General features: G+C 35.6%; 1 protein-coding gene across 2 annotated transcripts in view; it reads left to right on the top strand.

The window, feature by feature from the left end:
- LOC126832637 (microtubule-actin cross-linking factor 1, isoforms 6/7) overlaps nucleotides 1–11,249 on the top strand; it is a 70,098-nt gene extending 58,849 nt beyond the window's left edge. For both annotated transcript variants that reach the window (XM_050563490.2, XM_050563495.2), the window contains 7 exons: nucleotides 284–446; nucleotides 896–1,011; nucleotides 1,367–1,501; nucleotides 2,294–2,411; nucleotides 4,820–4,993; nucleotides 7,912–8,010; nucleotides 8,764–11,249. In XM_050563490.2, coding sequence (XP_050419447.2) covers nucleotides 284–446; nucleotides 896–1,011; nucleotides 1,367–1,501; nucleotides 2,294–2,411; nucleotides 4,820–4,993; nucleotides 7,912–8,010; nucleotides 8,764–9,113 — 1,155 coding nt within the window. In that variant the 3' untranslated portion in view covers nucleotides 9,114–11,249. The remainder of the gene's footprint in view (nucleotides 1–283; nucleotides 447–895; nucleotides 1,012–1,366; nucleotides 1,502–2,293; nucleotides 2,412–4,819; nucleotides 4,994–7,911; nucleotides 8,011–8,763) is intronic.
- The last annotated feature ends 2,365 nt before the right edge of the window (nucleotides 11,250–13,614 follow it).

Raw genomic sequence — 13,614 nt, forward strand, 5'->3', positions numbered from 1 at the left:
GTTTAAACTAAAAAACTATTAAAGAACAGTAATTTGTTATGTGATGGGTTAAACAATAAAATTCTGACAATCGTTCCTTATATAAGAACTGATATCCTCTCAAGGTCTCATATAACAGCAGAATTATCCACTCCCTGATATCCTCTCACAGTCTCATATAACAACCACTGCCTGATAATCATCAGTATAACTGTTACGTAGAGAGACAACAGGTAGATACAGATAGCATACCCTACCTTTTACACACATGCTTTCATTTTCTTACTTTCACTTTATTTTTCAGTTGGAGAGTTTTAAAAACTTTGATTTTGATGTTTGGAGATTGAGATACAAAAAATGGATTCAAGCCAAGAAATTTCGAATATCTGATTTTTTCCGTCGCCAGGATAAAGACTGTGATGGTGCTTTAAGTCGAGATGAATTTGTTTCAGGAATGATGCAATCTAGTAAGATATTAATAAGCTGGAAACTGTCATACTTACAAAACATTGTAGGGGGTTTGTCTGATAATAATCTCAAGTTTGTACAACAAGAGAGGTAGGGGCACCTGTCCAAGACCACGAATAATGGTGCCTGTCCAGTCACATTGGTTCTCTCTTGGCTCTCTGCCGTCCTCCCATATACAAGTGAACTATTGGAATAAAATTGTAGCCTACATATATCAGTCCCTTGAACACAATAGAATGTAACCTATCAGTGGTATACTATCACCCACCAGAACCAATACAGACAATTTGATTAGTCAAAAAGATAATGTGATCTGAATACCATTACCGTACAGACAATTTGATTAGTCAATGTGGTCTGAACATCGTCTTCAAGGAAAATTTGTCCGGTTGTCATTAGTAACGCTTGTTTTATACATGTTAATTTTTTTTTTTTTTTTCATTTTCAGAATTCCCGACAAATAAAACGGAATTAAATGCAGTGTTTGATATATTTGAGAAAACTGTTTTACGGAAACCGAGAATGGTTTATAAAGAATTTATTGATGCATTGAAGTCTGACAAGGTAAAATAAGGTCTTTTACATTTCACTAGAAACACAGAGCAAATGAAAGGGAAATAAAAAAGTAAATTTTTTGTTGCCCCCGGCGTTAAATTCTCATGAATTATAAAGTCCCTGAGATGAATGTGTTTTTTTTAGCTTCACCACCATCATAAACAGAAGTGTTGCTAATTAGAATTCTGTTCTTCTATGACTTATTACCTGTTTATCAACAACTAATTTTGCCAACCATAAGAAGTGGACTGTTTAATGATAATAAAATATATATACCCCATTTATATCTAAACATTGTAACAAAATAAAATAAATGATTTATTTTAAAATATCTGTTGAAATTTGTAATAATTTTGATTTGTAGAGAGGTAGAAAATCAAGTGTAACAACCAATAAATCTGATGCTGAGTTAATCCATGATGAAATAGAACGAGATGTGTCTGGATGTCAGTGTAGAAATCAGTTTAAGGCTGTGTATTTAGACGAGGGAAAATATAGGGTGAGTAGCCATGTATAGAATCGCGTGAGAAAGTACACGTTTTCTATATGATGTAATGCAAGTCATTTGTAACATTTTAAGGAAAAGATGGACGAATAACGATTTATCACTTAAAGGACAACGTTGGTGTCCACCATTATTACATATTTGATATAACTTGTTAAATACATTAACACAGAGTTCATTGCTACGGTAGATGTGTAATGAAGATTTAAAGAAACGCTAAGTGACGCAAACAATGGAAATTATGACTTATTTCTGCTCACTGATAATTTCTTCGAAGATAAAAAGTTGAATGGTTAGCATGTGTACGTTGTACGTGAGTAACGTGACAAGTCAAAAGGACTATTGTCATCTGTCCAACCTCGTGGGTTTCTATGGGTCCTCCAGTTTTCTCCCACTGCAAAAAAACCCTACGCGCAAGCGAATTAATGAAATAAAATTGTACTACATGTTAGTCCCGAAATTACATAGTTTGTGTCGTGTGGACCTTAAACCCCATTTCTCGTGGGTTTTCTCCGGGTCCTCTGGTTTCCTCCCACTGCTAAAGACCCCTATGTACAAGCAAAGTATTAAAATAGAAATTGAACCATATGTTTGTCCTGAAATGACCTTGTTTGTATGGAGTGGACATTAAACCTCATCTCTCTCTCTCTCTCTCTCTCTCTCTCTCTCTCAATATAATCAGTATAAGTAATAATCAATTAGTGCAGTTAGAGAAATGGAAATAATAATCAGGGACTGATTGAATACATATTTATTGAAGAATCGTTTTCAATTTTTATTTTACAGTTTGGAGAGAAACAGAGAACATATTTAGTGCGATTTTTGAACAGCACAGTTATGGTGCGTGTAGGGGGAGGGTGGATAACTCTTGAAGAATTCCTAGAAACTAACGATCCCTGTAGAGGTAAGTCTAGTCTATATTTACATAGCAGAAATTTGAGTTATTATCCCTCACCTTTCGAAGAAAGCAGGGGACTATTAAAATGTGTCCGTCACTTTCTTTTTGGGACACAATAACTCTTTCTAATTGAGCTAGAATGTTTAAACTTGCCTTGATGGAGTTCGAAGATGAACAATGTCTGCTTATGGTAAGCAGAGATAAGAAATTTGATTGGTTTATGCTTTGGAACACGTTAACATTAGTTCTAATTAAGTGAGAGTGATGAAACGTGGTGTATAGTTTAATTACATCATTACCTTGACTAAGTTCGATATTGAACATTTTCTGCTGAGGGTAAGCAGAGTGATAAGCAATTTGGTTGGTCGAGACTGGAACACAATATGTGTCATCTATTTATTTTGGGATTTCGACGGTGGACATCAGCCTCACTGTTGGCTTGTTTTATTTAAGAAAGAACGACAAATATTGCATATATATTTTTTTTCATATAAAAATTGATATGTTTAGAGAATTGTTAAAAAAAAAAAACATTTAATTTTTTTGTTTGGTTATTTTAAGGATATGGTAAGTTTATTTTTATGTCCCATTTTGATAAAAAAAAATTCCCGGGCTTTGATGGTTTTTTTTTTCTTAAAATACTTTTTTTCTTCATTAAATTATTGCATATTCTCCCCCATTTGTGGGTCTTTAATTTTCCCATAATCCCATTTTAAAAACTAATAATTATTATAGTTTTTATTCCCAGAATTTTTTTGTTTTATAAAGATAATTATTTTGGTTTTGGGAAGTGTATAGTATTGTTGTTGATGGGAAGTGTATAGTATTGTTGTTGATGGGAAGTGTATAGTATTGTTGTTGATGGGAAGTGTATAGTATTGTTGTTGATGGGGTGAATGAATGATGGTGCATAATGATGCTTTAAATTGGCTAAACCTCTTTAATTTACATAAAAAATTAATGTTGATTTCGTTGGATGATGATAGGTTGTGTTTATATTCAAATAATTCATACCGTTAGAATATTACGCTTAAAAATAAATTTATCGATTTTATTGGATTGTACATGTAGATGTTGATTTCTTTTGTGGGATGATCATTTTTCCTCATTGAATAATTAACGCCTATAGATAATGTCAGTGTTTGAGATGTAACAGGTTTCCGACTTTATGTTCCACTGTCAACAAAGTAAGCCCCTCCCCTCTCCACAATTTATAGCCAACTCACAACTGTCAAAATAAAACCTGAATCGATTAGGGCTTGTATCTTCACAAATTGAAATAACAATTGAATATTTTGATGTAAATAAAAGAGGTTTAACTGCTTTAAGCTTGTGATTGGTGATTGGAGTATCGGATATTGAATTGAACAAGTACTGATTGATGTATCCTGGCACGCGTCATTAACAATTCTCTCTCGAAACATCCATTTTCCAAGATATGTAACCATTTGAGTAATGAATGCGTCTATGTGCTTGTTGAGTTTAATATGGTAGATCAGTGTTTTATGGATGGTGCTGAATTATATGTAAAATAAATTGCAAATCTACGTACATTCTAAATATGTTCCTAATTTACAAAATATATTATTTATTATTTATATATGACCAGGGATGACTTTAGAAATCTTCTTGTCCTGTTAAAATAAACTTGATTTATTGATTAAAATACTGTTAACCCATTTAACGCCCAGACTTTGGTCATCAGATGCTATGTAAGAATTCAAGAACTAAATCTGTGCTCTAAAGGGTTAATATGAGAAATAATAAATTTTAAAGCTGGTGATCGTTATTTGAGGGATATTGAATCTTGTGTAAATTACAATATTGTGAAAGTACGTACAGTGAACTTCCCAATATTATTAAATTTTGTACAGTATTTAGAAAGATGAATAGACAATATACGATGAGCGGCTTTAAAGGCTATACCCTGTAAGACCCATGTCTTCCTATATCAACATATTTATATACAATGACCTTTAGAATTAAACAACATGAAACATATAATATTTATATACAATGACCTTTAGAATTAAAATTTTAGTAAAATAGATTAGTCTAATAATTCTGTACTTTTGATATTCAGCCACAAAACAATTTTTCAGTCACCTGACTATTTACATAATTTCATCCCATGAATTATTTTTATTTCCCAGAATTCACTTTTATTCAAATTCATAAAACTATTCGTATTTTTATGCGGATGATTTTTAAGCACAAATAAATTAAATATCTGAAACTTTCAAAAGTGCATGTGAAAAAACAATATATTGTCTACACAAAAAACAAATATCAAATTTGTATGATATTTCAAAATTTAGAATTTATTTATTTGAAAATTTGTTTTATGGCTGTGCAGTTCAAACATCCAGTGTTTAACCTGTGTATAATTAACTTAACCATTATAATCTATACAGCTAGAGGGCGCTTAAATGTTGACCTGCGGGATACGCTACTTCCAGACGGAACAATTGATTATAGATCTAGTCGCAGAGGTAGTGGAACACCGCTACGCAGCACATCGCCATTTCCTACTGGAGCCAGCAGAAAACGACAGACTGACACCGGATATGCATCATCGAACTCTTCAGGTAGCTTATGTCTTGACATGTCATGCCAGAGTACAATAAATCAGATTGCATCATTCCGTCTGCACAAAGGCAATATTAATCTGAATAGGAGTTATCTCCTCGTTGATAATAATTTGTTGCATGCTAATATTTAATATATATATACATATTGTAACTTATATTGCATGCTTTATATATATAAATAACATAAAAGGGTGTAAAAAATCTGTTTGCTTCATTTATAACAGCCATAATCTCGATTCTTTTTAAATGTTTTCAATTGTCACTAATTGGAACCAAATCTAAGAAGCTTTCAAAGTTTTCAGATATTTGGAATTGCTCTTTGAAATAATTCAATTTTGATTCTTAATAAATGTAACCTTTAATATTTTGGCTTGGGTACCAGCAATTTTGGAATTTGAACTTTGAATCTTTGTGAAGATTTTTAATGTCGAGATCTGTTTAAATGTCTTAGGAATAATGTTACATCACCTATTTAAACACAATATACCCTAATTTGTAAGACTACGGTGAAATACCCTATTTACTAAGGTGAAATACCCTATTTGTTGTGTGTCTGTTTCCCATGTAGCATGCTCTTATTTTCCTGTACAGATGTAAGGAATCTATACTGAAATGGACTCCATGCTTCCTTTCACCTTGCTTTTATTTCCATTGGGCATGTTGCATTTTAACTTTTTCCTGATCATGAATATTTTGGATTTAATAATTTTAACCCTCTGTACCCTCCTTCCATTGTCTGTCTCTGTACCCTCCTTCCATTGTCTGTCTCTGTACCCTCCTTCCATTGTCTATCTCTGTACCCTCCTTCCATTGTCTGTCTCTGTACCCTCCTTCCATTGTCTATCTCTGTACCCTCCTTCCATTGTCTGTCTCTGTACCCTCCATCCATTAATATTCACTTTTCCTCATTTCTTTGTTTTTCATGACCATTTCAATTTTGGTATTTTATCATTTTTCATGCTGTTTACACCAATATTCTGTTACCTGGCAACTATTTTTCTGTTGTCTGGCAACATATCTTTCTGTTGCCTGGCAACAATTTTTCTGTTGTCTGGCAATCTATCTGTTTTCTGGCAACCTATCTTTCTGTCATACTGTCTACACCAGTAGTCTCTGGGCGTATGTTTTGTTGTCTGGCAACCTATCTGCACCAAAATAAGATGGAAGTAGAAAAATAAAAGTGTAAGAGGATTTGGGGGTATCTTTATTAGGATTATTTCAATGGGTATGTCTATTAGGGTTATTTAGATGATGTGGAATTGTGTATCTCTATCAGGATTATTGGATGGGGTGGAGTCAGGGTATTTAGAAGAATTGACCTTTGAGATCTTTCAAGTCTGTTTGAAGGATGACATCATGATTGGCACAGAGTTGAGCAGACTTTTTGTCTTACGTTCAAACTTGTAAAGAAAAAGATGAACAATTTTACTTTTGAATATGATTTGCTTTCAATAATTATACTCAAGGTACAAACGGTCAGATTGAACAAATAGTAATAAATATAGTTTAACCTCACTGAAACTTGCCTATTAAAATGTTCGATCTCTTAACCTGAAACATGGCTACTGTTTTAGGATGATATTTATTTGTTATTTCATGATTCAAGGATGAGTACAGTTTTTGTTTCAAATCCAAAATCTTCAATAAATAACAACCATGTTATCATTTTTATACACCCACATGGAAATGTGGACAGATATTGCTGTCTCCGCCGTCCACAATTTCTTGTGATCCGATTGTTTTAAAATTGATATGTTATTGACATTAGTGACATGAAGAAGCCTATTTAATTTCAGCAATTTCTGTTTATTACGTTTAGAGTTCTGGCCCTTGTTTCACTTTATTGAACCTTGTGAAGGCTCTAACGCCAAAAGTTGTCATCCGATCTTTATGAAATTGATATGCATAATTTGAATTAGTGCAACGAAGACGCCTATTGAATTTCAGCAATTTCACTTAATTACTTCTAGAGTTATAGCCCTTGTTTCACTTTGTTGTACCATGTAAACGCTCTAACATCTTAAGTTATCTGCCGATCTGTATGAAATTTATGTGTCATTTAAATTAGTAAAAGGAAGAACCCTATTGAATTTCAGCAATTTGCGTTTATTATGTCTAGAGTTACGGCCCTTGTTTCACTTTGTTGCACCCTGTGAATGCTCTAACATCTAAAGTTATCTGCTGATCTGTATGAAATTTATATGCATCAATTAAATTAGTATAAAGAAGAATCCTATCGAATTTCAGCAATTTCTGTTTATTATGTCTGGAGTTATGGCCCTTGTTTCACTTTGTGAAACCACAAAGCCTATTGAATTCCAGCAATTTACAATAATTACTTCTAGAGTTATGGCCCTTGTTTCACTTTGTTCAACCTTGTTAATGCTCGATTGATGAAAGTTATCTGATATGTATGAAATTTATATGCATCATTTAAATTTTTGAAACGGAGGTCTATTGAATTTCAGCAATTTCCGTCAAATATTTATAGAGATATGGCACTTGTTTTACTTTGTGAACCTTGTTTTACTTTGTGAACCTTGTGAACATTCCAACGACAAAAATTATCATCCGATCTGTATGAAATTCAAATGCATTATTTAAATTAGTAAAACGAAAAAGCCTGTCAAATTTCAAAATTTTCTGTAAATTAATACTCCCAGAGTTAAGGCCCTTATTTCAGTTTGTAGAACCTTGTGAACCCTCAAACAACAAAAATTATAATCTGATCTGTAAGAAATTGTCTTGTAAATGTCCCCAATTACCTACAAAAGATGGCTCGGACGATTTAGCGGCTGTGGGCTTATGTTTCATTGCCTGGCAACCTATCTTATTCAATGCTTTTAATGATTTAACTTATGCAAATAGCATGTGTGATGTCACTGAAACTAACCAATAAAATTGTTTGTTTACAGCTGGTAGTTCTGCTGATACCACTTTACGCAGAAGTCGTATCACATCTTCTATGGTTAATTTATCTAACGCTAACGGTTTGCACAAAAACCCTGATTTTGGTAAGAATCTTCTCTTTTTGCTTCCATTATTAACATTTTTGTTTTACTGCACCATAGCATATAAAACCTTTATTGATGTTATTAGAATATGCCTAGCTGATTTATATCTTCAGTTCTGTAATAACCAAATGAAATGGTTTTTAACGTCAAACTATTCATCACTTCTATGGCCTACTCCTTATTTCAAACTGCATTTGTCAAAAGTTGTTTTATATGATAGTCAATGAGTACACAGGACTGAATAGATTAGTCACTGTTCCTTGCCAGACCCCACCCACTCCACCACCCTGTAGTCCCCCCCACCCCTCTCCACCACCCTGTAGTCCCCCCACCCCTCTCCACCACCCTGTAGTCCCCCAACCCTCTCCACTACCCTGTACTCCCCCCACCCCTCTCCACCACCCTGTAGTCCCCCTTCCCCACCCACTCCACCACCCTGTAGTCCACCACCCTCCCCACAACCCTGTAGTCCCCCCACCCACTCCACTACCTGTAGCCCCCCCTCCCCCTGCACAACCCTGTAGTCCCCCCTCCCCACCCCCTCCACTACCGTGTAGTCCCCGCTCCCCACCCACAACCCTGTAGTCCCCCCTCCCCACCCACTCCACTACCCTGTAGTCCTAGTTTAGTAAATACAAGTAAAACGAAATGTTGAACTATAAAAAAGCAAAAGGATCTGTGTTCTAATCAGATTGAACCAAATGTTGGCAGATTTGTTTACTTTTTGTTTTATTTTTTTTAATTCTGTTTTAGGTTCTACAGGGAGTTTAAATCGATCCAAGCGACTCAGTACGTCCTCAACTAGTTTACATTCTAACGGTAACGCTCGTCCTAAATCAAAAACACCCACCCCGGGTTCTAGTCCCGCCACTAACCCAACAACTCGTAGATCAGGTTCCATGTTCCCCAGATCTATGACACCAACGCCTACATCATCATCACCTTACAGTTCCAGGTCACGACCAACAACACCTACAGCATTTTCACCAAAAACGACCTCAACCCCATCTCGACCCGGAAGTACAACCCCAACAAGAGGTTTAGCAAAAACTAGACAGTTACCGAAAACTCCTGCTAGTGGACATAGGTCAATGAACCGATAGGTGAACTCCCAGTTCTTTAAAACAAAGAAAAAAACAAAAAAACAAAAAATACAAAGAAAAAACAAAAAGAGCATTGTTTCTTGTTTGATCATTGTGTTTATTGTGGTAACCATGGCAACAGCAACGTCAGATTCAAGACTTATTTAAAGCCAAAAATCAAATGTTTTTATAAGAATGTGTATGCTACGTTAGTGCAGTAGAGCAGATAAGATAATGTAGAATATTTATACTTGATCTGATAAATCATCCATTATTATGTGTTCATATACTATGCAACCAAAATAATTCCAATATGGAGGGGAGGACATCTGGAATTTTTTTTGAATTTTTTTTTTTTTTTTTTTACAAACCATATATTTGATTGTCTGATAATGGTGCTTTCTCTTCAAATACTGTTCCATTCCAAACCAACGGTGCTTTTGACATTTTGACAGAGTTACTCCCCCTTAATGCAAGAGTTACCTCCCTTTGTGTGTTTTTTGTTTAGAATAGAATGAAACAATCCTGTAAGTGTAATGTGTAATATATAGATTACTGGAAATATATAATTAACTGGCACTAACTAAAAAGGATCCCTTTCAGTGATGCAAACTATTAGGGGCAATAACTCTGTCGATATGGTTCTATTATAGATTTAAGGTACCGGTATGAAAATAAATGAGAATTGTTTATTGGGAATTTACAATTTATAGTGCATGTACATATTGTATTTAGTTCGTTAGAATTATTTGAAATGTTGTGCTGGGTAAAATAAGATTTGGTGGGGAGGGGGGTTTCAAGATTTGCCAGCCTAGAAAGAACCATATCACGCCTTACTGTTGATACTTGATCATTTCAAATCATGTAGTACAAATATTTTTATTAATTCTACAATTTGAATGATGTTATAAGAAATTTGGAGAGATGAAATCATGTCATTAAATTAGACAATAAATATTGCTGTGTTTAGTTAGGGCAACATCTACAAGTTACTATTTCTAAAACAAATAATCACTGATTACAATTCCAGCGGTTCGGAACATTCAGGGCTAACAATCGAGCAGTTTAAAAACCCACCTTTAATACCACTGCCACCCCCAACAGATATTAACGATTAGTAATAATATATTAGGAATCATCGCTCCAGATCAGGTCGTAGTCTTCCGCCTCTGACATCCAGGTTCAATCCCTTGCTCCAGATCAGTCGGTATCACATATTACAATAGGCCTATATCATATTACAATGGGCCTATATCATATTATTATAGGCTTGATCAATATTTAAAATATATTTTTATACATTTTTATACAATTAGCATTCCATAAAGTTTATTTTAGCATTCCAGTATGTGAAGGATGACTGGATTCAGAGATTGAAGGTCATTTCAGATTTTTATATATTAGATATCTGAAAGCGTTCACGCACTAGTTTGAATTTATGAAAAGTTTTGAAAACATTTTTATATTTAAAAAAATCCATGTATACAGTATACAGACACTCCAGGGCACAAACATGGTCTATATAATAATACTAGTTAGGTTGGTTTGCAATATGAAATTACATCGAGGATTTAAAACAAACCCAACAAATGAGGTTATAGATGCTGTTTAGCATCACCAAGACCCTGTATTCCCTAATGTAGGCCTAATATTTTAGAGTAGTAGCCTATATATAAAGTTATAAAATAAGTTACATATTTGAAACAGGGTATAGGACTAAAGGCTCTCTCATAATAATTATCATATATATCAGGTATGTTGAAATTTCAGTGTTTCATCAAAATAGACTTTCTTGTTATTTGAGAAAGTCCACCACGGAAACTAGGATCGTCATCCTATAATTTACACCAATCAAAATGAGGTTTTTGTTGTTATCAATGAAATTGAGCCGATGTTGATATTTTTTACAGATCTATCGTCCATTTTGATGTGACACTGAAGAGTTGGAGAACTTGTTATCACTTATCATATAATTATTTGTTTATTTAAACATTCAGTAACCATGGTAATCATTTGTAATAACCACGTTACGTGTATATTGGGGGAAAGGGGAGATTACTCATGTAAAATATTGTATAGAGGCCTGTTATATATATATATATTATATATATATATTATATATATATATACGTTATATAAAATGTTTTATTCATTGTATTCCGATTGTCTGTCGTTGGTTTTCACGGGCATGTTCAGGGATTTGAGAAGGAAGGGGGGGAGGTCAACGTCAAATTTGGCGTAAGGTTTAGGGGATTAGGGCCTACCCAAGAATTTGAGAAAATCAGACGATCTGAGACTCGAGAGAATATTTTGCCCCAGTAGACTCGCATGACCTCTGTGTACCTGGCATTACCTCTGTGTACCTGGCATTACCAGTAGACTATGCGATCAAACAACCGAAACAGATGTTGACAAAGGAATAATCCGGCAATTTACTTAGGCTTTGATATTTATAGTAATGGACAACTCCTAACGTCATGTGATACACAAGCCTGATTCTCGCGATGTGGGGTAGATTTCTTTGGATTAAAATCTTTTGAGAGGGGTTTGAATCAAATTTTTGATAGGTTGTGTCCAAATATATCATCAAATCACACAGTCTGTACGCAGGAAGGCATTAAAATATTATGTCCTGTTTAATGTATTGAAGCTATTGCCTACCAATGGTTGACAGGTTTGGGTTATTTAGCCATCGTGTATATAAATTCTGTCAATAACGCCAGAATATCGAGTTATCCAAAAATTAGCATCATTCGCTCGTTTCCCTACCCCAGCGTATTACTAGGAAACGAGGTACACGGTGAACAATCGTATCGTTATCAAGTCAATTAGGGTAACATTTCTGCAGATGACCAAGATAATTAAAGAACAGCCTGGTCAATTTCGAGGGCCAGTCTAGAACTTTATTAGAAAGGGCGTGTTTAAAGATGCTTCATGTAAAGAGGGGGGTTGGATGGCAGAATGGCTAGCACGCGCGCGCTGTATCATACGGTCAACTGCCGGAGTTTCGATTCCACGGTTGTACGTGACGAGGAGTAGGGTCGCCTGTCCAACCTCGTGGGTTTTTTCCGGGTTATCGGATGGCAGAGTTTTAAATGCTTTTGAACATCCGCCAGATTTAAAAATTTAACGATCCAAAGGATAGGCATTCCTCTGTATCTTATACTATCATTTTAACGGTTAAAGAGTATCCCCAAGTTAGTAGTATCATAGTCCGGCAGAACCTGGAAATTGTATACAAAGTTTTTTTTATGATTGATTTTAGTAGCCTAGGAGGGTGTCCTCTTTCAGAATCTGCCGGGTGAACTTCGGTCAACCTTGAGCGTTTTGAGAAGTTGGCGTCAAAGACAGACGCCACATCAAATAATCCCCTATAGCTCCCATAGTATTTATTTTAGGATGATAATTTTGGTGTCTAACCGTATGTTTCTGGGGTCAAGGAATACACTGAAATTTATTATGTTGTGATGTGATTAGATGACAGTAAAATCAAATATGCCAGACAATATGTCCCTTTAACTCGTTAGCAGCGGTTGAGGGCGATTATTTCACCGTACCAAACTATATCTAGAGACAAACTGTATATTTCTGGACAAAGGAGCGTATAAGTAATAGGATAACACCACATACATCCCTATCAGGGGCTTCAGGGCCACATGGGTGGGCTCTGAAAAGGGAGACACAGGCTGTTTGTTGAACATTTAAAAATAACAAATTCTTCCCACAAAACAGGAACATAACCTCCACAAAACTAAGTAATATCCAGTTTAATCCTTTAGTCGTGTTTCTGGCTACAGCCTGTGACAGCACAAGCGCAAAATATTGTATATTCTAAGCCATCCCTAGTGCAGATACAAGCACACGTACTTCATGAGCTGTCACTCTTGTATCCACATCTGATGAGCCACATGGCAGACTCTGGAGCAAGTTTACCGGTTGTAATATTTTCAATTTAGCCCAACTTGTGAGCCTATCAGATTCCTCGATCGTCGCGAATACCAAGTCAGCACGTAATCCTGCACGAAAAAAACCGAGGTGATGTATCAGCCAGCCCCTGGAAATCAGCACCTCGACCCGCAGATTGAAGTAGACGGACAAACTCTCCAATCCGTAGAGAAGTTCACCTACCTGGGCAGCATCCTCTCCAGCAGCGCCAACATCGATGATGAGATCAACAACAGAATCTCCAAGGCGAGCAGCGCATTCGGTAGACTGCGAGAGAAAGTCTGGGACCGGAGAGGTATCAGTCGCAAGACAAAGCTCAAGGTATACAAGTTGGGCTTGTGTTGTTCGTCCTTCGATTCGAAGATGACCATTTGACAATCACATCGTCATCATCAGTTATGGACCCGGAGATGGCTGGCGAGGCCGATCCGGGGGACTTGTTTGTGTTGTTCGAAGGTTTACGCACCTGCCGCTTCTGCCTGGCTAGGTGCGTTCGGCTGTCTTCTGCTGTCTTTGCCCCTCTGCAGATGGTTGAGCGCCACGAAAGGCGGTCCACAGCCGTCTGTTCCCATGTCTG

This window comes from Patella vulgata, chromosome 9 (assembly GCF_932274485.2).
Source record: "Patella vulgata chromosome 9, xgPatVulg1.2, whole genome shotgun sequence".
Classification (NCBI taxonomy): Eukaryota; Metazoa; Mollusca; class Gastropoda; family Patellidae; genus Patella; species Patella vulgata.